Below are 27,140 nucleotides of genomic sequence, written 5' to 3'. Positions count from 1 at the left end.
CGGAGGCTCAAGCTCCCTGCGCGGCCGCGGCTGCTTTCCCCCGCGGGCAGCCCCCTCCCCGCCGCCAGGCTGGACTCCTAGGTCCGGGTTGCACGTGGCCCCGCCCCGCCGCGTGGGGCCGCCTCGACGGCTGCCGCGTCTCCATGGAAACCGCCTCCACTTCAGCGCAGCCGGGAGCACGATGGCGGCCGGGGAGCCAGGGGCTTTGGGCGGCTACTACTTCAGGTTTCTGCCTCAGAGACCCTTCCAGTCTCTGAGCAGCCAGGAGAGCACCAGCCGGCTCCGCCAGTGGTGAGGGCCCGAGGGGCCGGGAAGAAGGGCCCCTGGGCCTTCGCGGCTGTGGGGGCGGCCCGGGCAGGCCCCGTCCGGACTGAAGCCCCCCGACCCCAGGCCCCAGTCCCGCGGGCGGGTCCCGTCGAGTGTGCGCTCTCCGAGGGGGCCGGCCCCAAGTTGACTTTGTTTCCCTTCTGTGCCGCAGGTCCATGCTGGGCAGAATCAAGGCGCAGGCGTTCGGGTTTGACCAGACGTTTCAGGCCTATCGGAAGGATGACTTCGTTATGGTTGGTATGCGGGTCGCAGAGTTCTTTGGGTCTCCGCTGATTTTACGTTTTTCCCCACTTCGGCATCGATTCTTGTGAACACGTCCTTCCTTAGTGACGTTATTTTCTTGGAGTTTGAAAATAATAAAAGGTGCAAATGATAAAGTTTAAGAGGAACTTTTACATTTCCAATCACCAGCAATTAGCTCATCGTCAGTATCTTGCCTTAGATGACTTTTCAATTTTGGAAAGTCCGTCTCTCTAGAAGATTTGTCTCTCTTTTTCAATAGGCACGCCTCATTTTTGAATTTCATTACCCAGCTTTGTCACCGGCTTTATGTACTAGGCTTCGCTTAAAATTACTTTTGGTGGTTTCTCAAAATCAAATCTACCCTGTAAGAACAGGCTCTAACAGCATTTCCCAATGAGGAATTCCAACGAAAGTTTTAAGCAATGGCGGAGTTATTTGGAATAAGTCTTTAGCTGCTAGAGGTGACTAATTTGAAAAGGGAAAAACTTACTTGAAAGTACAAGTTCTGGTGTGTTAGTTAAAATTCTGTCATGTTAGTGTTTTAAATCCTGGTTTTTTCCTCAGTCAAATGGAAAATACCGTGATGGTCTTTGCCATCCATGTCTTTCGGGCACTGACTTTAGTGTATAGTTGGCATAGTTTATTTACTCGTTCACTACCACTTCCTCAGGGCCAGCCATGTGCTAAGAATTCTGCCAAGTGCTGGAGATACAAAAAGCAGCAAGACAGACAGGAGTCTGGCTTTCAAGGATCTTACGGGCCCAGTGGCAAGACTGCCAATAAACGAAAAAACCAGATCATCTCATATAGAGTGATAAATGCAGTGAAGAAAATTATAACCTAATTAATAAACCAGAATATTTACTGTGAGCTTGTGTTAGTTTCCCAGAGCTTCTGTAGCAAAGTACCGCAAACTACATGGCTTAAAACAACCAAAATGCATTGTCTTACAGTTTTGGAGGCTAGAAGTCCAAAGGTAAGATGTCCGCAGGGTTATACTCCCTATGACATCTGTGGGGAAGGATCCTGCCTTACCTCTTCCTAGCTCCTAGTGGTTGCCAGCAATCCTTGGTGCTCTTTGTCTTGCAGCAGGAGGTCAAAGTCACTTAGCCCTCTTGTGTGCCCATATCAGTGTGTCTTGTCTTTTTATAAGAACACCAGTCACACTGAATTAAGGGCCCACCCTACTCCAGTATAACCTCATCTTAACTAATTACATCTGCACGGACCCTGTTTCCAACTAAGGTTACTCTCTGAGGTTCCAGGAAGGACATGAATTTTGGGGAGGATACTTTTCAACCCTTAACAGAGGGTAAATTGATTAAATGTCTATTCCCTTTCCCTAAGATAGTGTTAGAATGTTAATATAATAAAATGCCATTTGAGTGCTACTGATGATGAGATTTCTCAAATATTCAAGGTTACATTTTTATAGTTTTTTAATATTTTTCATTTATACCAGTACTGGCTCTCAAATTAATAGTAATTAAAAAAAAAAAGAGCCAGCCCTGTTGGCCTAGTGGTTAACATTCTGCGCACTCTGGTTTTGCAGCCCAGGTTTGGTTCCTGGATGTGGAGCCACACCACCCATATGACAGTAGTCATGCTGTGCCAGCAGACCTCATAGAAGCACCAGAAAAACTTACAACTATGTCCTGGGGCTTTGGGGAGGAGGGTCGGGGAGGAAGAAAGAAAAAAAGGAGGAAGATTGGCAACAGATGTTAACTTATGGCCAATCTTCCCTTGTGAAAACAAACTTTAAAAAAAATAAGAAGAGGATTTTAATCTACTAAATTTTAGAGTGCTGTAAATTTTTTTTAATATAAGTCATTTATTCAATAAATATTTGTTGAATACTTAACTGTGTCCCTCTGGGGGCTAAAAAGATGGAGAGACCTGATCCCAGCTTGGAAGGGATATACAGTTTTGGAAGCAAGAAATGGAAAAAATTCTCTACAATGCAATAAAATAATTGCTATAATGGAGGATATATAAGGGGCCCTAGGCACAGGGAAAAAGATCACCCAGTGGAGGGGCATTGGTGTTGGGAAAAATTTCATGGAGGGGGGTGTAGAATTAATTCAGGGTGTTCAATAGACATAGAGTTCTTCAACAGATTCAATATTCTTCCAAAAGCACAACACATTTCCATAATACCAGGCAATTTTTTTCTGACTAATCTTTGTGTTTATTTATCGTCATTTTTTTCCTGTGGTAGACAGTAGTATTCCCATATTTCATTTTAAAGAAATGTCCTCACGCAGTCATTATTTTTACTCATGTAAGTCATTTGGAGGAAATAAAGCATTGCGGCTAAGAGCATGGCCCAGAGCGAGTTTATTTTGAAGCTGATGAGCTCCTCGAGCTCCTCACTTCCTGAAGCCCCTTCCAGGGAACGCTGAGAGACTCCAGCAGTATGTTCACATGGTCATATGTTTTTGAAATTTTTAAAAAATAGATATTTTTATATTCTTAGAGCCCCTAAAATTGTATAAACTTAAGGCCCTGCAAAACCTAGATCTTCCCTTGATTTGGCCTCTAGTAGCTGTCTGTGTTCAAATTCCAACTCTCCCGCTTACAAGCTATATGACATTAGGCAGGTTACTTAACCTTCTTCAGCCTCCATTTACTTTTCTGCAAAATGATCACAGTGCTTGACATAACTATTTCTGAATATGAAAATAATGCTGAATATCTGATGGATTGTTACACAGATTAAGTGAAATAATGTGTATAAAATATTTAGCAAAATGCCAGGCTCATAATAAGTGCTATTATTGGGACATTTGTATACTACTTTTACAAAGTGTTTTTCCATAGCAGTAGTGACTCCTGTGTGCCAGATTTAGATTTCAGCACTTTTTATACGTTTATCACTATTCTTTACAACAATCTGGTAAGTTTGGTGTTTTGACCCCCATGTTACAGCCAAGGAAACCGAAGCTCAGAATGGTTAAATAATTCTTGCAAGAACCCCCAGCAAATGTTGAACCCAAACCTTTTGGCTCAAACTTCTGTGTCATTTCTACTACAAAAACTTATAACTGAACGAAGGGTATTGCTTAAACTAGAATTCCAGATTTTGAATTTTCCCTTTTAATTTAAAAACAGATTATGTTCCAAAAATTCATTTGTGAGGTAGTAAATGGATGGAAGGAAACATTCATCCAGCAAACATTTCTTTAGTTCCTAGGGCTGTACAGTTGAACAAGACACAGTTACAGAGGGAAACACACCAAAAACTGCATTGCAGAGTGAGAAGGAATATAAAACACCACATGCACGACGTACTCTGGTGGCACAAAAGAGAAAGTGATTGTATTTGACTGAGGTGGTCAGAGAAGGGTTTACAAAAGACAAGCCACTTGAGCTAGGGCCTGAAAGAAGAGAAGGCATCTGTCAAGTAGACAGAGTAGGGGGATCATGTTAGATGGGTAGCACAATATTTTAGAAGACCTTTTGTTCCATGCAAAGAAGCTTGGGCTTTATCTAGCTAAGGAGTCACTGAAAGGTTTTCAGCAAGACAGTAAAATTTAAAGTACTGAGATCACTTTGGCAGAAGTGTGGAGGGTGAATTGTTAGGACTCAGTCTGGAAGCAGTGCGACCAAGTTGGAAACCGTTGTCCTCCAGGCAGTATATGGCGATGTCCTGAATTAAGACAGCAGCACTGGCTGGCCTGGAGAGATGGGATGAGAAAGGCAGTACTCAAGGGCTGAAAGGCTGTTGAGAGGGAGATGTGTAAGATGACCAAATTTCTGATTTGGTTGACTAAAGTGGCAGTTGATGCCATTAAATACATAGAATGCAAAAGAATAAACAAGGAATGAGTTCAGTTTTAGGTATACTAAATTTGAGGTGTATCCAAACAGCAATATTCTAGATAGTTGAATAGAAGATCTCACTTTGAGTCTCAAGAGAGAGTTCTGGGCTCAGTATATGGTGTTGGGATCCTCACCATGGGACTAGTGTATAATTGGAATCTCAATAACATAACCATTGTATTGCTGTGTTTGAGGGACCTCTATGAAGACTAATTTCCATGGGCTCCAGGTCAATTCACTGCAGGTCACTTAGCCAACTTCCATTTATAATGACATCTAAATTATAATTACTAATTCTGAATTAAATTTCCCCGTTCACTGTTTCAGAAGACTTCTAAAAAGCATTCAACGGGCCGCCCCGGTGGTGCAATGGTTAAGTTCGCATGTTCCACTTCAGTGGCCCAGGGTTCACTGGTTCGGATCACGGGTGCGGACGTGGTACCGCTTGGCATGCCATGCTGTGGTAGGCGTCCCACATAGAAAGTAGAGGAAGATGGGCACAGATGTAAGTCAAGGCTGGTCTTCCTCAGCAAAAAGAGGAGGATTGGCAGCAGTTAGCTCAGGGCTAATCTTCCTCAAAAAAAAAAAATTCAAAACTAGTGTTCATTGAGGTTAATTCCAGCTTATGTCTTTTCAAAATGCACGCTACGTAAATTAACATAGTTGCCTGAATACTCTTTAGTTTGAAAGACTTTGTAAAGTTATAAGGCAATTTCCTTTTTCTCAGAGGAATAATTTTGGGGAAAACTTGTTTTTTTGTAATTGGGCGTATATGATACCTGTAAAGTGTTTACCTTTATCCTCCACCACTAGAATGTAAACCCCATGGGAACAGGGAGTTTGTCTTGCCAGACGTAATGTAGACATTCACAAATACTTGTTGAACGTATTAATCTTCACCCCGCACACCTGGTCTTCTTCACTGTTCCTTTTCTCATTAAATGCCATTCATACTGCCTGGTTTTTCATGCAGAAATTTCAGGAGTCCTCTTTGATTCCTCCTTCTCCCTTTGTTCCTTCCTCCTAAATATTCATTCACTGCATCCACTTCTCTGCCTCCCCACTAGCTATCATCGTGACTGATGTGAACATCAGGTCTTGGATTACAGCAGTACCCTGCCTTCTCACCGGTCTCCTTACACCCCTTCAATTCATTCTCTACACTGCAGCCAGAATGAACTTTAGAAGATATCACTCTCCCATCTCTCCCCTACTTAAATTCATTCAGTGTCTTCCTGCTACCCTTAGATCAAAACACTGGTCAATCTAAATCAATCTTAGATCAAAATCACAATTTTTGACTCGACCTACAATGTCCAGTTTAACCCCCCAGCATCATCTGACCATTGCCCCTTCAACTCTGGTCACACTGAATCTCATTACTTTCCTTCAATAGGATACCTTTCTCTCCTTGCAACTTTAAACTTGCCATTTTTCTCCACCTTAATAAATAGTCTTGGGGCCAGCCCCATGGCCTAGTGGTTAAGTTCACTGTGCTCCGCTTGGGTGGCCTGGGTTTGGGTCCCGGTGCAGACCTACACCACTCAGTGGCTGTGTTGTGGCAGCGACCCACATACAAAATAGAAGAAGATTGGCACAAGTGTTAGCTCAGGGTGAATCTTCCTCAGCAAAAACAGAAAGTCTTTCTGGCATCATTCTGGAACCAGCTCAAGACAGGCTGAGTGCTAAATTTTCAGAATCTGTGCTGGTTGTTAAACTACTGGCATCTTGAAATCTGCTGTCAAAACTGGCAAATGCTACAAATTAGGGCTTTTTGGGGAGGGAGGAGTATCAGTTGTTAAGCATTGTCAGTATACCCCTTTGCCCAACTGACTCCTACTTAACTTTCAAATCTAAACCTAAACGTTCTTTCTGCATTAGCTTTTCTTCCCGACACCATTAGATTAGGTCTGCCTATCGTGTACTTCAGTAGCATCCTGCACTTCTTCACATGCTCATGGCATAGTACTTAGTATCTCCTCTTTTAGTCTGAACTCCATAAGGGCAGGGACTGTGTCCATCTGATTTTGGAATTAGGAAGTCAAGTGTACTTTTGGCTGAGTGATGGGAGTAGGAGCCAGATACAGAAGAATAACTGGTAGGTAGAGGAGTGAAACAGGTAGGTTCCTCTTTCAAGAAGCTTTTTAGGAAAAGAGTGATAGTGTGAAAGGAATGTTGAAGTAAGAGAAATATTTATTGCAACAATCTAAACAATAGAGAATAATTCATAGAGTCAGCAATCTTTATTCCAAACTATCCTACTTCCTACCCTCTCAGCCCACCTCTTCCCACAAGCCTACAACCACCACTTCTGAGGTAAGTATTGTTAATGGTTTGGTATATATTCCATACTTTTGTTTATGTTCATATAAATAGATAGAAGTTTTATTTTGTTTTATCATACACATTACTCTTAAACTACTCTCTTTCTACTCAGAATATTTATAGTTTTTCTTTAAAGTCAATACAGTAGATGTTTATTGAATAACTGCTATACGCCAAGCCCTGTTCTAGACCCTGGGGATATAGAAATGAATAAGAAAAACAAGACCCCTACTCTTATGGAGCTTACATTTGATTCTGATACTTTTTTTTTTATTGATGTCATAATAGTTTATAACACTGTGAAATTTCAGTTGTACATTATTATTTGTCAGTCACCGTATATATGTACGCCTTTACCCCTTATGCCCACTGCCCAACCCCCTTCCCCTCTGGTAACCACTAATCTGTTCTCTTTGTCTATGTGCTTGTTTATCTTCCACATGAGTAAAATCATGCAGTATTTGTCTTTCTCTGTCTGGCTTATTTCACTTAACATAATACTCTAAAGGTCCAGCCATGTTGGTGCAAATGAGATGATGTCTTTTTTTATGGCTAAGTAGAATTCCATTGTAATATTTTCTTTTTAATAACTGCATACTGTGTAGTGTAGATGTACTGTATTTTACTCAACTGTTCTTCTCTTGATGGATGTTGAAGTTGTTTCCAGGTTTTGACACTACAAAGAATACTATTAAAAAATTCCTTATACATAAAACTTATCTACTTGGTGGTTCCATTTCTGTAGGACATATACCCAAAAGTGGAATTTGTTTGATCATAAGACATGCATGTTTTTAATGTATAAGATAATATCCAATTACTTCCCCGAAATGTTGTAGAAACTCACTCTTTGACCAGCAGTGTGTGAGAGTGCCTATTTTCTGGTACTCTCACCAGAAGTTACCAGTCGTTTTAAATCTTGCCAGTGTAATGGGTAAAAGTGATATCTTCTGGGTTTTATTTTCATTTCTCTCACTGCTCTTGAAGTTGAGCATATTATCATAAGTTTATTGGCTATTTGTATTTTTTACATGACTTTTTGTATCTTTTGGCCATGGTTAATGTCTGTTTTTTTAATCATAAATATTGGGCTTTTTCTTTAACCATTGGGGATGTCAAAACCTCCCCCTCCTCATTTTTTAAATCATATTCATTGCAAATATTTCCTCCCAATCTATGGTTTTTCTTTTCTTTTATTGCTCATCATAGACATCATTATGTTTTTGACTGCCCAGCACCTTTTGAACATACATGTAATTTGGGGGTAATTTCCACCCTTCATTTTTAGGAAGTCCAAAGATGAATCCAAAACACTTGCCTCTCTTGCACTCAGAGCACAAACCTGGGATCCAGGTTTACCGATTGGACTTATCAGTGCAGGACTGGGATTTCAAAGTGAGCAACTTAAGCAAAGAGATGCTCACAGAATCCATTTCACTGGCAAAGGTGGTGGCTGAGGCTTCCAGCTTTCAGGCAGAGCAGTCCTGGCATAGCAGTGGCCTTGATGGGGAAGGCATGGGGGTAGCTTCCTTTGGTGCTTGATGGGGCTGCAGCAAGAAGAATTGTTTCTTTATCAGGGCAGCTCAGGTTGTTCCCAGGGCCCAGCCTTTAGCCTGATTTCTCTCCACCTCCTGAAACTTGTGTAGACTGCCTGAGATACTTTTAATAAGTTTCTCCTCTGATCTTTTCAGCCAGAGTCAGCTGCTGGTGCTTAGAACTAAAACTCTGACTACTTTCTTTTCTTTTTTTTTTTTTCTCTCCAAAGTCCCAGTACGTAGTTGTATATCCTAGTTGTAGGTCATTCTAGTTCTTCTTTGTGGGACGCCGCCACAGCATGGCTTGATGAGTGGCATGTAGATCCGCGCCCAGGATCCAAACCAGCGAACCCCAGGCCTCTGAAGCACAGTGTGCAGACAATCACTCGGCCACAGGGCCAGCCCCTATTTTCTTTTGCCATACAGAAAGTTTTCATTTTTAGGAAGTCAAATCTGTCACTCTTCTATATACCCCTTGGGTAGAATTAAATTGTTGATTACTTTTAGATTTAGATCTAGTTATGGGGTGTGGGAGTGATGATTACTAAGACAGTTAATTGGGAAAGCAAGATTAAAGGAAAACAAAATTTTCAAACATTATATAACCTACTTTTCACTGTAAATCATTATTTTCTATTTATTAAATTCTCAAAGATATCTATACTTAAACAGCATTGTTTGTACTGTTCCAACTTAAGGTAACAAAACTTCATTTCTTTATAAAACATTTATTACTTAGACATTTTACAATCTAAAATTTTTCTTCCCCAATTTGAGTTAAATGAGATTTTGCTGCAGTTATTTTACAGTTAATTCTTGTTATTGCTTATAATAAAGTCTCTAATTTGTTCCTCTCCAATTTGTATTTTAGGCTTTTTTCAAAGACCCAAATGTCATTCCCAATTTGAAGTTACTTTCAGATTCTTCTGGACAGTGGATTACATTAGGTAAGTAAAATTTCTTTTCATCTTATCAGGTGATTGTTTTACTATTATAACAAAATTCTGCCTCAGGAATTTTCATTATTAAAATACGAATTGTAAATAATGACTCATTTGTTTGATAACATCAAAGTCAATTATGATCAGCTGTGCCAGGCCTGCCCTGTGTCTTTCTCCTGGGAGTCCACTGCTGCTGTCTTGGCTTAGCATGCAAGAGCAATTTTTCTCTTTTCATTCATTTGTTAAGTACTTATTGTACATCTTCCATGGACTCTGCCACATGCAGGGAACATTAATAAGTGAAAACCTGTACTCAAGGAACTCATTGATATGTAAAAAAAAAAAAAAAAGATCAATAATGTTTCACAGGTACTACCATAGCAGTGGGAGCAAAAGGAGTGGAGTGGTCACTTCTACCCAGGGGGACAGGGTCAGGTGAGAGTCCGCTGATGTGATGATGCTTGGGCGAAATCTCAGCTGGGGCAGGGGAATGGATTTCTGTCAGAGGAAGCAGCCACCATGGAACTTTCTTTAAAAATAATAACATGTTAAACTGTGGAGGAAAGAGTCTGAAATTCTTAAAAGGAGAACTTTATGTATATAGTATTTTCATAGTTCATTGAAACACAGCTAGAAACCTTTAAAGAAAATTATGTGAACTCTTAAACACTTAACACTCAAATCTCTTAAATAACTCTCTGGTCAAGGAATAAATTACTTAATAGAAGACTATATTGAAAACAAAAACGTGAGCACTGTATTTTAAATTTTAGGTGGAGGCTTCTTAACAATAGAACAAATCATCCTTCTAGAAGGAGAATCTGCTTGGTAATGTGGGTTTGTGCTCTAGAAAATGCAAGTTGATTTTAAATTAGATGGGATTGTTTTGTTAAATTCTTACACTGGATTTTCATGGAGTTCTAGTAGCCTTACACAAAAATATCTTAAAGTATTAGTCAAGAACAAGATTACAAATAGTTCATGATGTTAGACTTAGGAGGTCAGATTTTACTGCTTTTGGCTAAAGATTACTGCAAAATTTATAGCAAAAAGCTGGTACAGCGTGATCTTTAGACTACCTACCAAGTTAAACTGAGTATCCGCGCAAATATATTTACCAGTTCAAAATCTTCAAAAGGAAATAATCAGAGCCATATATCACAGTGTTTATAAAACATGTTTACAGTAACTTCAGTAACTTCATTTACAAAAAAATAAGGTTCTTTGAAATAAGTGTTCAACCTTCCCCCATATTGGTAGATACTTCACAAAACAGCACTGACTTCTTTTATAATTTTTGAAAAAGGCATTGCAAAGAGAGGTTCTAAAATTCCATGTGTATCTGACAGAATCATTTAGAAGTTCTCTGAAAAACAGCAAAAGAGGTAAGTAGCACCCATTTCAGAAGTGGAAGTTTCTAGTGGATTGCTAGTACTCTTCCATTAGCTTGTTTTTATCCCTTTCTACTTGCTTTTCTTCTTTTTCTTAATATATCAGACATCGTATCTCTAGTTTACCTCTGGGGGCCTTATAAGCAAAGGAAACAGCTTTCAAAAATGAGAGAAAAGACATTCTTGTAATAAGGGAACCAGTTTTAAAGAGAGTGATAATGGAAGCTCCTTCATTACTGGCTCTACTGCCTAGATTGCCAGTTCTTGGTGCTGCTTCATCCTCTCAGCCAGCTGCCGTAGCCACCTTTGTTTAGACACACTTTGCCCTTTCTTGGCTGACATGTGGATGCCTCCTATGTGCTCAGCTAAGGGCATTATTTACATTACCTCCTTTAATTCTCGAAACAACTCTGGAGAAGCATTATTATATATCCCTATTTCACAAATGAGAAGTCAGAGGCATGAGCTAAGTAATTTGTGCAGTTTTACACAGTTGGGCTGGTGGAATTGAGATTCAAATCCAGGCTCCAGAATTCAAGACCTTGACCTGTACACCATTCTGACTCTGCCGCTTCTACATTAACAAGGTTGCCAGAAAAGCACCAATCTGAACACCAAATAAAAAGGAGGCACTCAGTGTATTATAATGCTAGTATCAAGGGGAAAAAAAGACATTCTTAACCTTCTGTGTGATCATAGTGATGCATTATATATCTTATAAATAGTGGAGATATAATTAAACCAAATTCCTACATAACAGATAGCATGTGCTATGGACTGACTTGTGCCCCCCCCCCCCCCCAGATTCTTCTGTTGAAGTCTCACCCTTCAATGTGATAGTATTTGTAGATGAGATCTTTGGGAGATAATTAGGTTTAGATAAGGTCCTGAGGGGCCCTCATGATGGGATTACTGCCTTTATAAGAGGAGGAGATACCAGAGCTCTCCGCCATGTGCAGACACAGCTAGAAGGCAGCTATCTGCAAGCCAGGAAGAGTCCTCACCAGGAATCAAAGCAGCCAGCACCTTGATCTTGGACTTCTCAACCTCCAGAACTGTGAGAAATGTGTGTTGTTTAAACCACCCAGCCTGTGGTATTTTGCAATAGCAGCTAGAGCAGACTAATACTGATTTTGGTACCAAGAAGGGGAGTGCTCCTGTAACAAATACCTAAAAATGTGGAAGTGGCTCTGAAACTGCTTAATGGGTATAGGTTGGAAGAGTTTTGAAGTGCATGCTAGAAATATAGATGTTAAGGTTGATTCTGTTAAGGTCTCAGATGGAAATGAGGAACATGTCACTGGACACGAGGAAAGCCAGTCCTTGTTATCAAATGGCAGAGAACTTGGCTGAACTGTGTTCTAATGTTTTGTGGAAGGTGGAACTTGCAAGTGATAAAATTGAATATGTAGGTGAGGAAATTTCTAAACAAAATGATGAAGGAGAGGGTTGGCTCCTCTTGAATACTTCTAATAAAATATGAAAGGAGAGACATGAATTTTGAAGAAGGAATTGTTAGGCAAAAAGAAACCAGAATTTGAAGATTGGAAAATTCTCAGCCTATCCATGTTGCAAAAAATAAGAAAGCTTGTTCTGAAGAAAACACTAAGAGTGTGGCTGAGCAACCATTTGGTAAAGAGCTCACAGGTGCAACTTATGGACTTTATCAGCCATTTCAGCAGAAGCCAGGAATAGAGATGGGATTGTACCAGGAAAGACACTGCCAGTTTGAACTAAAGGGGACGGAAAAATATGAGACGAAATAAAGGCTGTCAGACTTCTTAGATCCTACAGGACCAGACCATAGAGCATTTAGCTGCAAACATATTCTATTCTTCAAGAAAAGAGAAGAACTGAGAAGGCAGTTCAGAGATTATCAGGGCCACCCCCTCAGTTTCAATACCACACTGCCCCTTTCAGGGAGAACCACGGAGGTGGGGCCGCCACCCCGGTGGGTCTGGAAGGCAGAGCATTGAACCAAAGAGGATTATTTTTGAGGTTTAAAATCTAATGGAATTTGCGTTGCTAGATTTTAGGTTTGCTTGGGACCATCACCCCCTCTTTCCTACTTCTCCTTTTTGGAATGGAAATATCTATCCTTTGCCCATCTCACGGGTGTATTTTGGAAGCACATGAATTGTCTGGTTTCACAGGTTCACAGCTGGAGAGGGATTTTTGCCTCAGGATGAATTGTACCTCAAGTCTCACCCATATCTGATTTAGATGATATTTAGGTGAGACTTTGGACCCTAGACTTTAGAGTTGATGCTGGAATGGGTTAAGACTTGAGACTGTTGGGATAGAATAAATGTATTTTGCATGTGAGAAGGACATGAATTTTGGGGGATCAGGGGCAAAATATTGTGGACTGAATTACGTCCCTTCACAGTTCATATGTTGAAGTCCTAACCCCACCAGTGATCTCATCTAACCCTAATTACTTCCCAAAGACCCCCCCCTCCAGATACCATCACATTTGGGGGTTTATGGCTTCAGCATGTGAATTTTGGAGGGACACAATTCAGTCCATAGCAAATGCTATTTCTCTGTCTCAGATTAAGTGGTTTGAATTTAATTATCTTCTCTCACCATCCAAACCCTCCTGCCACTTCCCAAATCAGAGCTAGGGTAGATTTATTAAAATGGCATTTTGCCGTATGTCAATCCCTCATCCTGTGGCCACCAATCTATCTTCAAAGATCATCTGGCTCTATGCTGTGCTTGTTCTTTGGTCTTTCAATATTGCTCAGACCTACTCTATCATTTTCTGTGGTATTCTTTTCACTTTAATCCCCCAGAGGATTTTTGCCTCTGAAACAAAAGGAGCTTTTCTTAGCAGCATAGCTTTGAAATTACTGAGGCATATGCAGTTCCTGGCTCCCAGGCATCCTTCTTGCCTCCACACTAGCCCAGCTCAGGATCAGAACAAGAGCAACAGGTCCTAGCAGGACTCTGCGTGGACAGCCAGAGGGAAGAAGTGCAAATAATTGCTAGTATTACTCTTCTCAAGCTCAGGCTACTTCTCAGGTCAAAAATCCTGCAAATATATTGGGGAGAGGACACACTAAGGCCACCATACCTAGGTCTGCAATCTCCCTAAGCCTTTGAAAACAGAACAACACTACTCCTTTATATTTGAATGAGTCTGTGTGTATATGTGGGTGCATAAAAGCAAGAGAAATTAACTGACTCATTGAGGCAATAATAAAAATATTCACTTTAATTTTTATGTCTTTCTGTAATTTAATAGAACCTCTAGTAACAGAAAATCCATTCCTGAAAGGCACATTCAGGAAATAAGTGTGGGGTGGGAGAAGGGGTAGAAGGGGGAAGAACTGGAGCTACAAGAGAAAAATAGACAAGACACCATGATTTCAAATTTCTCTAATTCCAAACTTGTGATAATTTGATTAGGGCCTGACTTGGAAAACCATTTTTTATAATGAACACTGTAAATGAGATCACAACAGATAAATTTCTAAATGGAGAGAAACATTTTCAAGATACCTTCAAGGACTTTAGAAACACTGATTACTTACATTAATTAAACTTTGAAATATGAAGTATAAAGCATTAAGCATAATACAAATCCAAAAATGTATAAAGCAGTTCCTATACTTTTATAGGCAATTCTGATTTGTGCATTAAAACTGATTAAGAACTTCCTACTACACAAAAAAACATAGTTTTCATTTTCAAGTGTTTTCTAATTTATATATCCTTTATCTAGGCCTGAAATGGGGAAATTTTGTTGTAAACTTTTAATAATTAATAAAATGAACAAGCTGTAAAATAAGAATTTGATAAAATCCTAAACTAATTTGCCTTTTAAGTATATCAAAACGTAAGTCATATTTGGTTACTTCTTAGAATCTCTGCATAGTGACATTTGCTTTGGAAATAATTTGTTTTGGAAATAATATAAATTAATTTTTATAACTCTATAAAATGTCTTTTTTCAGGAACTGAAGTGAAAAAAATTGAAGCTATAAATGTACCTTGTACACTGCTTTCAATGTCATTTTTTAATCGGTTATACGATGAAGATATTGTACGAGACAATGGACATATTGTTAAATGTCTAGATTCTTTTTGTGATCCCTTTCTTATTTCTGATGAGTTACGAAAAGTAAGTACAGAAGTTTAAAATTTCAGAATAGAATTTTGTTTCAGGAAATGCTTAATGTCAAAAACTTTTGTCTGCCTAAAACCCATAAAATACCTCTTATCAATGACTAATGATCAGTAATAATCATTACAATGGTACATTTCTTCCTGGATGGGACTTTTAGAGTCAGCTTAATTATTTGTGTATTTCAGTAGTTCTCAACTGGGTGCTATTGACATCTAACAGGTAGAGGCCAGGGGTGCCGCTAAACTTCATACAATGCACAGTACAGCCCCTTACAACAAAGTTATCTGGCCCAAAATGTCAATAGTGCTTAGGTAGAGAAACCCCAGCCAATTTAATTGATGGCTGTTTTTCTTCAATATGGGGCTTTTAACATATCAAATGAATACTTAAAAACATCCCTGAGTACAAGAATCTTTTAATCTCATCACTGAGACCAAAAAACCCATTTGATTAAGTTAATTTTTGTTTTAGTGAGTGGTATACTGAACTTGGAATCAGAAGACATGGATTATTTACCTAATTCCTGATTTTTTATCAGGAATTGCCTACGGATAATAATAATGTTAGGCAAATAATTCAGTCTCTTGAGCCTCAAGATCTTATCTGTACAGCATGGAAATTAAAATGCCCATTCTGCTTTCTTCCTGAAATCGTTGAAAAAATGAGTTGAGAAAGCATTTAAATGCACTTTTTAAAAGTATGAAATGCTTTAAAATAAGATATATTATTATTTTAATTACTGAGAAAGACTGTGTACAAAGTGGTTAAAAATTAGGGCTTTGGTATCAAATAGACATTGGTTCAAATCCAGGCTCTGCCACTTAATAACTGTGACACTTGACCTCTCTACACCTCAATTTCTTCATCTATAAAAAAGGAATAATTTAAGAATTATGTGAGTGAATGCCTTTAAAGTGCTTAGCACAGTGCCTGGCGCTTAGTAAGCTTTCAATAACATTAATGACTACTACTAATTACTATTATTATTCTGCATTGAGAGAGAAGTCTAATGTATTGCAAATCCAGATAGGACTGAACTAGGGAAGTTACTGATGCACAGTATTCTAGACATGAGAATCTTGTTTGGAGGAGACCAGGAGACATCCAGCCAGTCAATACACTGCTCTACACTAGGACAATACCTGAAAGAACTGTTCGTTTAAGCAAAACAGAAAATTAGCTAATTGAGAGTACTCGAACTCACACAATTGAATGAGACTATGTACAGTTTTCTCTTTAGTTAAGTGAAGTATTTTTATGTGTAACCCAAGAAAATATAAATACTGTACAATGGGGATCTGATATTAATTTCTACTCCTCCTCACTGAGGATTGGAAGTTAACATTCAGAAAGTGTCTGGTCTAGTCTGGTTTTCTCCCCTTTGGGGTACTACTAAGCTCTCAGCTCTTCTCTCTGTCGCTGATCAGTGGTGGCATACTTACCTCTTTGTCTCAAGGCCCTTGTTGCTAATTTCAGAGAGTTCACCATCACTTCTCCAGAGAGACCCTCAGTAATGGACTTTTTTAAAGGAGGATTTGCTTTCCAACAGAATACCCTGCAAAACTGCCTGCTGCTGCCTGTCTTATTTATTACCATGAATAGATCTCTATTCAGGAAGTGTTGGGACTCAGCGTTTTCCTGCTAGTTGCCTATATGCTTTGCTCTTGTGTTCTTTGCCACTCTGTGGCGACAGGGAGGGTTTTAATTTGGTTGCTTTCTGGCTGAAAAAAAAAAATAAATAACTTCCAGCTTTAGCCTGAACTAAAAAGGGCTCCCCATTGTGCAGCAACACAGATTCTATTGGCATACTGTGTAATGTAAGTACTGATAATAACCTCCTTCCTGACTGTGGCTCAGAAGTTTGACTGATTAACCATTGCGTACCTACTCTCTGAGGGCTACACAACTAAACAGAGCTGTATGTGAATGAAGAGGGAGATCAGACACAGAATGTTATTGTTTTGACATTCATTCTGAAATTTTTTTAATTATTGTAATTTTTAAATTCACAGCCTAATCAATTCCATATATGAGTGCTCATGTAAGCCATGTGTTAACTATCCATTCCTAAGGGCTTTAGTCATCCTTGTATTAAGCCAGATCTTTAGGTAGCTGCAAACTTGGGCTTCAGTATCATTTCATTTCCTGGGGCCGGGGTCGGGGGTTGGGGTGGGTGGGGAGAGATGTACAAGTGTTACAAGTGGCACACCCAGAGCAATAAACTATGGACCACTTCCCCTTTCCTATCTTTTACTGTATATAACTGGCTTTCAGCAAATCATTTTAAGTAAACTGTGTATAGACCACATCATAGAGTTTATTATTTTTTTAAATGCCTTTTCTATAATGGCCTTGTGATGAATTTTCATTTGTGATTGGGGTAAATAAAATGTTAAGCTTAATAATTTTCCTAATTAAGTGTACTTTCTTGCTATTAGACAATGATTGTTGTATAACTCATATTTCCCTCCTTTACCTGTATGGTAGTGTTAAGTGTTATGCACAATTTTTATGGCTTTTCTCCATCTATGTGTATTTATTTTCTCTTCGCACTTTATTTCTTTGTTACAGTTTTTTATCTTTTGTTATTTTTGTCTTACTATATCCATATTTTATTGTTCGCTATTTCACTTTCTTTTTTTGTGTGTGAAGAAGATTGGCCCTGAGCTAACTTCTGTTGCCAATCTTCCTCTTTTTGCTTGAGGAGGATTGTTGCTGAGCTAACATCTCTGCCAATTTTCTTTCCTCTGTTTTATCTGGGATGCCGCCACAGTGTGGCTTGTTGAGCCGTGCTGGGTCTGTGCCAGGGGTGCTAACCTACAAACCCCAGGCCGCCAAAGTGGAGCACCGAAGTTAACCACTATGCTGCTGTGCCAGCCCCTCACATTCTTTTTTAAAGTAGGTGGGATGTAAACTATTCAATAAAAGAAATATGTGTTGGAGGCTGGCCCAGTGGCATAGTGGTTAAGTTTGTGCTCTCTGCTGTGGCGGCCCAGGGTTCACCAGTTCAGATCCTGGGTGCAGACCTGTGCACCACTCATCAAGCCATACTGTGGCAGTATCCCACATACAAAATAGAGGAAGGTTGGCACAGACGTTAGCTCAGGGTCAGTCTTCCTCAAACAAAAAGAGGAAGATTGGCAACAGATGTTAGCTCAGGGCCAATCTTCCTTACCAAAAAAAAAAAGAAAGAAAGAAATACAACATACATTCATCACCTTGTTCATGTTTACAGCAGTCAACAAATTAATCAATTGTCTGTTATGCCCAATGATATAAGAAAATCCCACACATCAGACCTAGTCAATCTGTTTTCTGAGAGAGGTAGCAAGGTCTCAAGAGAGCAAGAGTCAATGTAGTTTGGTGATGTGTAAGGTGATATTGAAGGAAAGCAGGAAAAGGAGAGGTGGTTATGAGGCTCCAATTACCTGAAGAGTTCAAAATGAAGTAATTGTTGGGGTAAGGAAAGTAGTGATCCAACCATATAAGGTGAGAAAGCTTAGAAAATGACCATTTGTTTTCAGCCTCTGGATAGAAGCAAAGACCAGAGACCTTATGCAATGGAGAAATTTCTCTATTTATTTATGCTTCCTTTGTTTCCAAATAAGATTTAGTGCTAAAATTGCAGTAGCACTGAAGCGGTTACTAAAGATGCAAACTAGAACAAAGAAAGGAAGCAGCAGAAGACAAGACTTCGATTTAGATTTATTCCTTCCATTGAATGTCACTACCTACTGATAAAAGGGAGGGAAAATAAGTGCAGGTCTCACAGGTCAGTCTCTCCAGTTGCCTCACGATCAGTTCTTTAAATAGGTCTAAGACTGTTTTTAAATATATAAATTGAAACTCTTGAAAACATAAAAATTAGGCCCTCGAATTATGTTACATTAAGATTAATTTTATCATCTTACTCAGGTTTTGCTAGTGGAAGACTCAGAAAAATATGAAGTATTCAGCCAATCTGATAGAGATGAGTTCCTGTTTTGTCTTTTCAAACATCTTTGTCTTGGTGGAGCCCTTTGTCAATATGAAGATGTGCTTAGTCCGTACCTGGAAACAACAAAGCTTATCTATAAGGATCTAGTGAGGTAAAGTTGCTAGATTACAATATGTAAATCTCTGGTTAGTATAGTGTAAATATTTTGTTTAACTATGGTGGGATTACCCAGCAGCTGTTTGTGGTCATGTTAACAACCAAAGTGTCTACAAATAGCACCATGCAGACGCCCCTCTCATAGTCTCCTCCTCCTCCAGGCTAGGAGATTTCTGGGTTTCCCTGACCCTCTTTTAGTCCTCAGTCTCCTCATTCTTCATCTGTCTCTTTTCCTTGTTTCTTCACTCAGTCCTGTCACCCACTCTATCCTGTGTTAGCAACTGCCGTCTTCCAGGTCTCCTTTTTTTCCCTAGGCCCTCCTTTTAAATCTCTAAGGAACATGAGATCCCTCAGAATGTTTGAATTTGTTTGACTAATAGTAATAAATAATAGTAAAATAATTTACTACCTTTATTCTAAAGAGGTGGAAGAATTTTCATCTAGGTGTAATCTTTACCTTTTCAAATTAATCCCAAAGCTGTATAGTTTGTTTTAGGTATTCCACTAGCTTTTTTTTTTTTTCTTCTTGAAGATCAAATGAGAAAATCTTTATAAAGCTCTTATTTATACTTTTATTTTAACTGAAGTGAAGATTCTTTGGTTAGGTTTTTAAATAATGATGATATTGGATCATCTTTGTAGGCAAAGGGGATAGGAACAAGTGAAAGCAAAGGGTCCCCGAGTTTAGTTATAAAATTTTACTTTAATGGGAAAACAACAGAATTAGCTCTCATCGGGCTCTTGATTGTTATGTTATTTATATTAAACGCCTCAATTGTCAGATTCATGCCATGTGTGATTGCAGCTATACAACAAGTGGCATGATTTAGTTATTTTATTCAGTTAGTTTATTTCTGATATGGTTTTAAAAACAGGAAAATATTTCTGTAATCTGTCTCTGATTTTAATGAAAATGTCATTGTGTCAATACATAAAGACTGTTGGAAGAGTGATGTTAGAAACAGAATTTCAGAAAAAGCATGCATGTGCCTTCATCAAACATATTCTGTTCTTATCATTTGCAGCTCATGAAAACTTACCGGACTGCGTTTGGTCCTCCCTCTAGATACTCCTTGGCATACTGTAGACACACACACACACACACACACACACACAGACAGCCCCCCCCCCCCCCACTGCCACCAGTGTGGCATGTGAACCTGTGAAATTCCTCACTACTGTGTGCTGTGGAGGAGGAGATTCTGTTGGAGATACTGAAATAGAAGAAACTTTAGAACTTAAACACTGAAGAAACTGCTGTTTTTCCCAACGTTCCCTTCCCTGGATTCTCACCTGTGATTCTCTTCTGCACTTTTTGGGTGCTAAGAAAAAGTATGACTTAAAGAGTAGTGGCCACTCGTAAAAAGAATAGCCAAAATTCATAACATTTTGCAGAAAGAATAGGAATTGTGTCCAGGGAATCACCACTTAATCAGGCAACCAGCAAATGTTAATGTTGTCCACAGAACTCTGCGAGCATGAGACAGCCCTTGACCTTAACGGAACTATAGCAAACTAACATGTTAAATAACAGCAAAGTAATTGTTTGAAATCTTTTGTGAGTAAAATTTTTATACTGCAATAAATACCCCAGAAGTTCAAAAGAGGAAATTGTCAGTGTGAGTGTGAGCAGTCAGGGAAGCCTTGATGGAATGGAGTCTACGAGGACCAGTAAAGAGAAGGGCAGTCTGTTCCCCCATTCAGGGGAGATTCATCACAAGTCTGTCATCCTAGGGGAGGCTGGAAGGAGACCAACCCAATTACAGTATAACTTTTCTTTAAGAACCACCAAATATTTCTTTCAATGATCCAAGTTTAAGCATGCTTATAAATTTCTTGGCTGAATGAGAGGGGATATGAACTTGTCTTCCCAAAACAACTTCAGTAGAAAATTATAATTAGAATAAATATTTGCCTAAGATGGCTTAGGTGCCAGCATAAAGCAATTGAATGGATTAAATGATCTCAGAATCCCTTAAGAGCTGTGTTGGTTGGCTCATCACATGTACTGTGTGTAGCTTTTCTAGTACTAATCATGCAGATTTAGGTCAGATGCTGTGTCATTTGGTTAAGGTAAAGATAAGGTGGATCAACAGAGCAATTATCAAGGAAAGGGTAAGTAGAGGAAGCATAGGTGGAACTTAAAGCATCATCAATTTCTCAGAATTCTGAGACACGTATCCAATCATTTCATTTGTACAAGCCAACTTAAGAAGGATATTTTTTCCTGTTCCTTTACTTGAATTTTGGGTGTTTTTGCATGCTATAGACAAACATCTGCTATCTTTCTCATTATACATGCAGTAGCTGCTTTACAGTATCTCACCTGCTGTTGTGATACACATGATCACTAATCCATTCTAGCAAAGACATCCATCCCTTAGGTTTGTGGATGTTAGGATGCACATTACAGAGGCTGATTTTAGGAGTCTCTGCCTGAAACAAAAGGCTAAAAACATTCTTAAGATATTTTCTCCCTCATCCATTATTACAAATCCTATAATATACACCTTTTAAATATTTTGGGAAAGGCCTTCTTTTCAAGGATTATGGTTCCTTTAAATCACGTAGGCAACACTTTAGAACTATTTTCTTAGAGAGTAAATGATCAGTTATTTCATTACATTTCAAAAATGTCTATGCAGAAATAATTCTATAGTTACTAATGGTACCTGTGTCTTTTCTACTTTAGACATTAAACACATGCTCTTGTCAAAGTTTTTGGAAAGGTTCCCCAAGCTACATATCTGCCACAGATGTGGAATTTTATGATTTGAACTGAAAGGCTTAGATTATGGCCTTCAGATGCTAATTAAGTAGTGAGGTCCTTTCTTCTTAAAATGAGCAGTTACCTGGAATGGTCTGTATACCATGATGTTTAGAGTCATATGGGACTGATCCTCAAAAATTGGCATAAATGATATTGATAAGAAACCATTCATTATTTTATTTCTAAACCATTGATATAATCACACTTTTAAAAAGAACTATAGGGTAATTATGTTCCAGCATCCTTAAAAACCATGGTTACCTGGAGAGCGAGTTAGTGACTGCCAAAAATCTGATACAATGCAATTATTAGTAGGACACCTAGGGCATTAATGAATATCACTTTACATTTCCTTTTTTTTCTTAAGAGATATAGTACAGGTGATACTGCACTTGATCTATAAAAAATTATACAAATTATTTTATAGATATTTTAAAGTAACAGTAATACAGGATCAGAGATAATAAAATGGAATAATGTGATTTATTTCTGTTAGGAACTAACTTCTAATAATGTACAAATGGTAGTTTCTTTTTTAAATAAAACACTTATGGTACATGTTAATATGTGTTAAGTGATTGTTAAAGGAAGCATCAAATACTAAATTTTTCTCTAAGTTTATTTGATAAGCATAAACTTTTACAGGTTTTTTTTTACATTTTTTTAATTGAAGGGTAATTTACATACAGTAAACAAATCATAGTGTACATACAGCTCGGTGAATTTTTATGTATGTTTACACCCATATAACCACCTCCAGATCAAGATTTAAAGTTAGATATCACCATAATATGTTCTGTATTTTGGTCTGGGTGGTTATATAGGTGTATACAAATGTTTTATATGTAGTGGTTATACTCATCCTTTGGAAAAGCACAGAATTTTAAATGTAGTCTTCAACTTTTAAGCAGTACCTCTTGGGTATTAAAGAAATAAAAGAAAATGACCTCAAGCTGTGTCATGGAAATATATGGAAATCAATTTAATTGCATGAGTCCTAGGTTTAAATCTGAATGAAATGTTTTAGAGATGAAAACTGCCTAAGAATCGTGAACCCTGAAATGGCTTAGGTCTGGCCATCTCCAATAGGTGCACAAGCTCAAACACACTCGCACACAAACACACACACCCCTCCCTCCCACAGAGTCCCCCTTCTTCTTGCTCCTCCTTCTGTCTCTCCCCATTACTTTACACACACACACACGCACATAAACATACACACGTGTACACACACCCTTCCACAAAGTCCACTTTCTTCTTTCTCCTCCTCTCCCTCTCTCCATTACTTACACATATCTAGTGAAGGAGAAGCAATACTTTCATCTGATAAAGGGAAGAAGAAGGATATCTTCCTTTAAATTTAACCTGCACATGTCACACATGAGTAATACCTTTGATGCGTACGTATTTATAGAGTGTAAGTATAGGATAAACAGGTGAGGTGTAGGAAAAGAGAACTGGACTCTGTGTCACCTAGATTCTATTCCCAGAAATACCGCTTTTAGTTGGAATGTCTTAAATATATCATTTAACTCCTCTAGTTATCTTGTCTATAAAATTGGCAGAATAATTCCTGTCGCCCTGAGTTACATGATCTTTATATAAGGGAAAGTGTATAACGGTATTTTGCAGATTGTAAAGCATTATAAATATGTGTGTATATTTATATATAGGTTAATATATAAATATATGTCTCTAGCTTATTTCCTCAATCCTCAGTTTGCTTCCTCATCGTTATATATTGCCATAGGTCATCTTTTGTGGGGTGAGTACGTGAAAGAGAACTAGTGAGAGAAAATGATTTTAATATGATATAACTTAGCAATACATAAGTTAACAAATGGTTTTCATATACGTTATCACACTTAATTCTTATATAATCCTAAAAGGAACCATATTATGCCCAGTTTATATATGAGAAAACTGAGGTTCAGAAAGGTTAACCTTGCCCAAAGTAAAATAACAGATCAGTGGCAGAACTGGCATTTATGTTTAGGTTGTTTAATTCTTTAGTATGCTTTTATCTGCCCCTTGCAGCTGTCTACACTTCAATCTGACTTATGGCAATTCTTGTTTTTCCGATAATTGTCTCTGGCCTGCGAGTCATTTCATCACCGGAGTCTCAAACTGACCTCAAACCTTCTAACTGTAAAATTCAATTTTCTGCAATTTCAGTGCAGTTGACCTTGCCCCATCTTTGGATGAAACCACAGATGCCGTTCTTTTCAACCACTTTAGGTGGATATTATATATTTCCATGTTATATATGAATAAGAACACCTGAATACTAAAAGGAATCAGTATTTTAAATGTATTATGCCAATGCTTGTTATATTTAAAATGTACCCTTTTCCTCCCCTATTTTAGTGTTCGAAAGCATCCTCAAACCAAGAAAATACAAATTACCTCTTCTGTCTTTAAAGTTACAGCATATGTAAGTGTTATGGGGAAATTTGCAATCAATCAATTTAATTACTTGTTATTGATAGGGTTGTTAAAACTGGAGTTAGCAACTAGGATGATATTATGCCTAGGAGGAAAGATGATGATCTTTAGGTTTTTTGTTAAAATTGAAAGTCGATAAGGTATGCTTTTATTTTGAGGACAGTATGAACTTTTTTCCCCTGGCTTCCTTTCTGTCGTCCATGTCTAATAATAGTCCTTACTCATTTTAGAGCTAAAACTGTGACTCTGATGGAGTAGAACACAGTTCTCTAGTCTGTCAAACCGTAATTTATAGGGCAAATAAGTAAGAATGCCATAAATGTCTTTATATCACAGAAAATCTGATACTTGAATTTTAGTATCATACAAAAGATTATTAATATGAAGCAGTTTTTAAGTATCTTCATTTAATCAGTTAAATATTTATTGATTATCTCTGTGTATCAGCTACTGTGCTGGGCTAGGGCACAGTGATAAACAAAAGAAACATAGTCCCTGCCCTCATTGTATAGATGGACCATGTTCTAAAAGAAAGCAAAGATAGAAGAAAATTGCAAAACAGAAATTTTGCAATATTAGCACTTTTTTAAAAGATAGGATTTCCTTTTGGACTATAAATTCCTTAAGGTCAAGAATTATGCATGTTTGGGGCTGGCCCCGTGGCCAAGTGGTTAAGTTCGCGCGCTCCGCTGCAGGCGGCCCAGTGTTTCATCAGTTCGAATCCTGGGCGCGGACATGGCACTGCTCATCAAGCCACGCTGAGGCAGCGTCCCACATGCCACAACTGGAAGGACCCACAACTAAGAATATGCAACTATGTACCTGGGGGCTTTGGGGAGAAAAAGTAAAAAAATAAAATCTTTAAAAAAAAAAAAAAAGAATTATGCATGTTTGTATAGTACGAATGTATTGTTAGCATAATAGACTGTACTGTCAATAAATATTTAAAAATATTAGTTAACTGCCAATTTATTGTCAAAGATTTGATGTATGTTTAATAACATTTTAACAGAAAATGTATAATATTTAAATATGTTGCTTATTATTTAAATGCTGTTGTCTCCTAAATAATTCAGCTTTATCTTTTTCAGGATTCTGTTGGTATGTGCTACCCTTCAAGAAAGAGTCATGAGCAGACGTTTTCTTACTTTATTGTGGATCCTATCAAGCGTCACGTTCATGTTTTATACCACTGTTATGGTGTGGGGGAAATGTCTTAATAATGTTCTTTCAGATTGTCTATATTTATTATTTCCTTATTTACCAATTTTTAATTTTAATACTGATTTATAGGTTAACATTTACTTTGTAAGTTAATTCACATAAAATGCAAAGAACCAGCTTAGAGCAGAAGAAAACAAATACTAAGATGCTTTTCATTAAATTTGTCTGGAATAGTAGCTGAGGAAGCAGATTCCATCCCTAACATAATCTATACCAATACAGGTGTAAAATTTTTACAGAAGGTTGCAAAGAACTAAAAATATAGTTTATATTTGTTGCACTAAGATTCAGGTGAGTCCTCAATTTCCCAGGTGTGTGATTTTAGAAGCTAATTAATTCTGGATTAACATTGTGGCAGAAAATTAAACATCTGATCATTAATTAAACTGATTAATTAAACATGATCATTAATATGAACTGTTAGCTTTTAAAGTTTGAGTTTCATTTAACTACGTTTCTTCATTGCATAAAGATTTACATCTCTGGGGCTATAAAAAGCATAACAGTTCGTTTGCTTCCTTTGTCCCACTAAAATCCTCAGTAAAAACATAATCTTCTGAAAATAACTGTAAACTCTTTTATCACATAATAAATGAAAACTGCAGCTGCCCCTTAGCTAATACCAGCACTATATGTAAACAGAGGAAGTTGCCCTGATGGTATTATTAGGTTGGCAAAAGGGTACAGAGCAGGGTCTCTTAGTACTGTCCCCTTATTACATTCACAGAATGAATATATAACTTAGTCTTTTTTAATGGAAAAAGTGATTGACATGTACCCCAAAGGTGATGGAGAGCCTGCACAAGGTGTTGAGACTGAGGCCGGGCGAGTTTGGAATATATATTTCTGTGTTGTAGGGATAAGGTTGCTAATCTTGGATTTGAACCTATGGTTATATCTGGAGGGCAGCTGGCAATTTGGGTATAGAGTTCAGGGGAGAGTTTGTTTTACTTCTAATACCTAGCACAATGCCTTTGCATGTTAAATGTTTATTGAATGAATATTTTCTAGATATGTTCATAGTATCTATAGATTTTTTTTAATCCTATTAAAAAAAACATAAAATCAAGAACAAAAATGTCCAGTCTTGCTACCAGTCTTGGTGGCTACACACAGACCCCTGCAACTTGAGGACCCTCTTTTAATCAATCAGTTGGTCAATCGACAGTTCTTTTTGAGTAACAATTCTGTGCAAGGCACTGTGCTGTTTACTTTAGGGAAATATACACTCCCTATAAACCTAGTAGAGAAGGTAATCTGTAAGATTGTGTCAATAGACAGTGATTGTTACATGAATTCAGAGAAGAGATTGTTATGAACTAGGCCTAGGAAGGGCTTGGTCTGGCTTCTATAGAAGAACTGGTAGGATTTCAACAACTGAAAGGAGAGCGGTCCAACGGAGTGAAGAAGCATGATGTGGCCGGGTGCTCTAAGCCTGACCCTGGGATGAAAGTTCAGAGGCAAAATATACGGAACTGATACTGTGGAGTTGCCAGTGTTTTTTCTCTGCTTTAAAGGTGGAGGTAGAATACACCTTTGAGGAAAGATTGCACCATTGTTTTGGGAAAATCATTTTAGTGACCCGTCTGTGATTATGCAAATTCTCTGAATTGAGAGGTATAATAGCATGGTAATAAAGAATTTGTCTAGGCCATAAGATTGCCTGGATTCTTAATTCTGCCATTGCTTGCTGTGTGACTTTGAGCTAGTTATAACTTTCTTGTGCCTTAGTTGCCTCATCTATAAAATGGGGGAATAATAGGACTCGTTCATAGATTATTGTGAAAATTACATAAATTAATGTATATATTGGGCTTAGAATGGTGCCAAGCATAGTTCAAATGTTCATGAATTTTGCCTCTTTTCATTCTCTATTGAGGAAATATGAA

At 38.1% G+C, this 27,140-nt stretch overlaps 1 protein-coding gene across 1 annotated transcript; it reads left to right on the top strand.

Annotated features, from left to right (window-relative positions):
- On the top strand, positions 1–26,924 carry CFAP300 (cilia and flagella associated protein 300). The gene is made up of 7 exons (XM_014864324.3): positions 1–291; positions 479–560; positions 9,124–9,199; positions 14,547–14,713; positions 18,635–18,807; positions 23,950–24,016; positions 25,119–26,924. The coding sequence occupies exons 1-7, from the start codon at positions 182–184 to the stop codon at positions 25,245–25,247; spliced, it is 804 nt and encodes a 267-aa protein (XP_014719810.1). The 5' UTR covers positions 1–181; the 3' UTR covers positions 25,248–26,924.
- The last annotated feature ends 216 nt before the right edge of the window (positions 26,925–27,140 follow it).

The sequence above is a fragment of the Equus asinus genome, chromosome 20 (assembly GCF_041296235.1).
Source record: "Equus asinus isolate D_3611 breed Donkey chromosome 20, EquAss-T2T_v2, whole genome shotgun sequence".
NCBI classification, from domain to species: Eukaryota; Metazoa; Chordata; class Mammalia; order Perissodactyla; family Equidae; genus Equus; species Equus asinus.
The sequence above is the reverse complement of the archived record's forward strand: the minus strand, read 5'-3'. Positions and strand labels throughout refer to the sequence as shown.

Coding starts and splice junctions, on each gene's coding strand:
- CFAP300 (XM_014864324.3), top strand. CDS start 182: ATGGCGGCCGGGGAGCCAGGGGCTTTGGGCGGCTACTACTTCAGGTTT. Junction 292..478: donor ACCAGCCGGCTCCGCCAGTG/GTGAGGGCCCGA, acceptor TCTGTGCCGCAG/GTCCATGCTGGGCAGAATCA. Junction 24,017..25,118: donor TCTTTAAAGTTACAGCATAT/GTAAGTGTTATG, acceptor TATCTTTTTCAG/GATTCTGTTGGTATGTGCTA.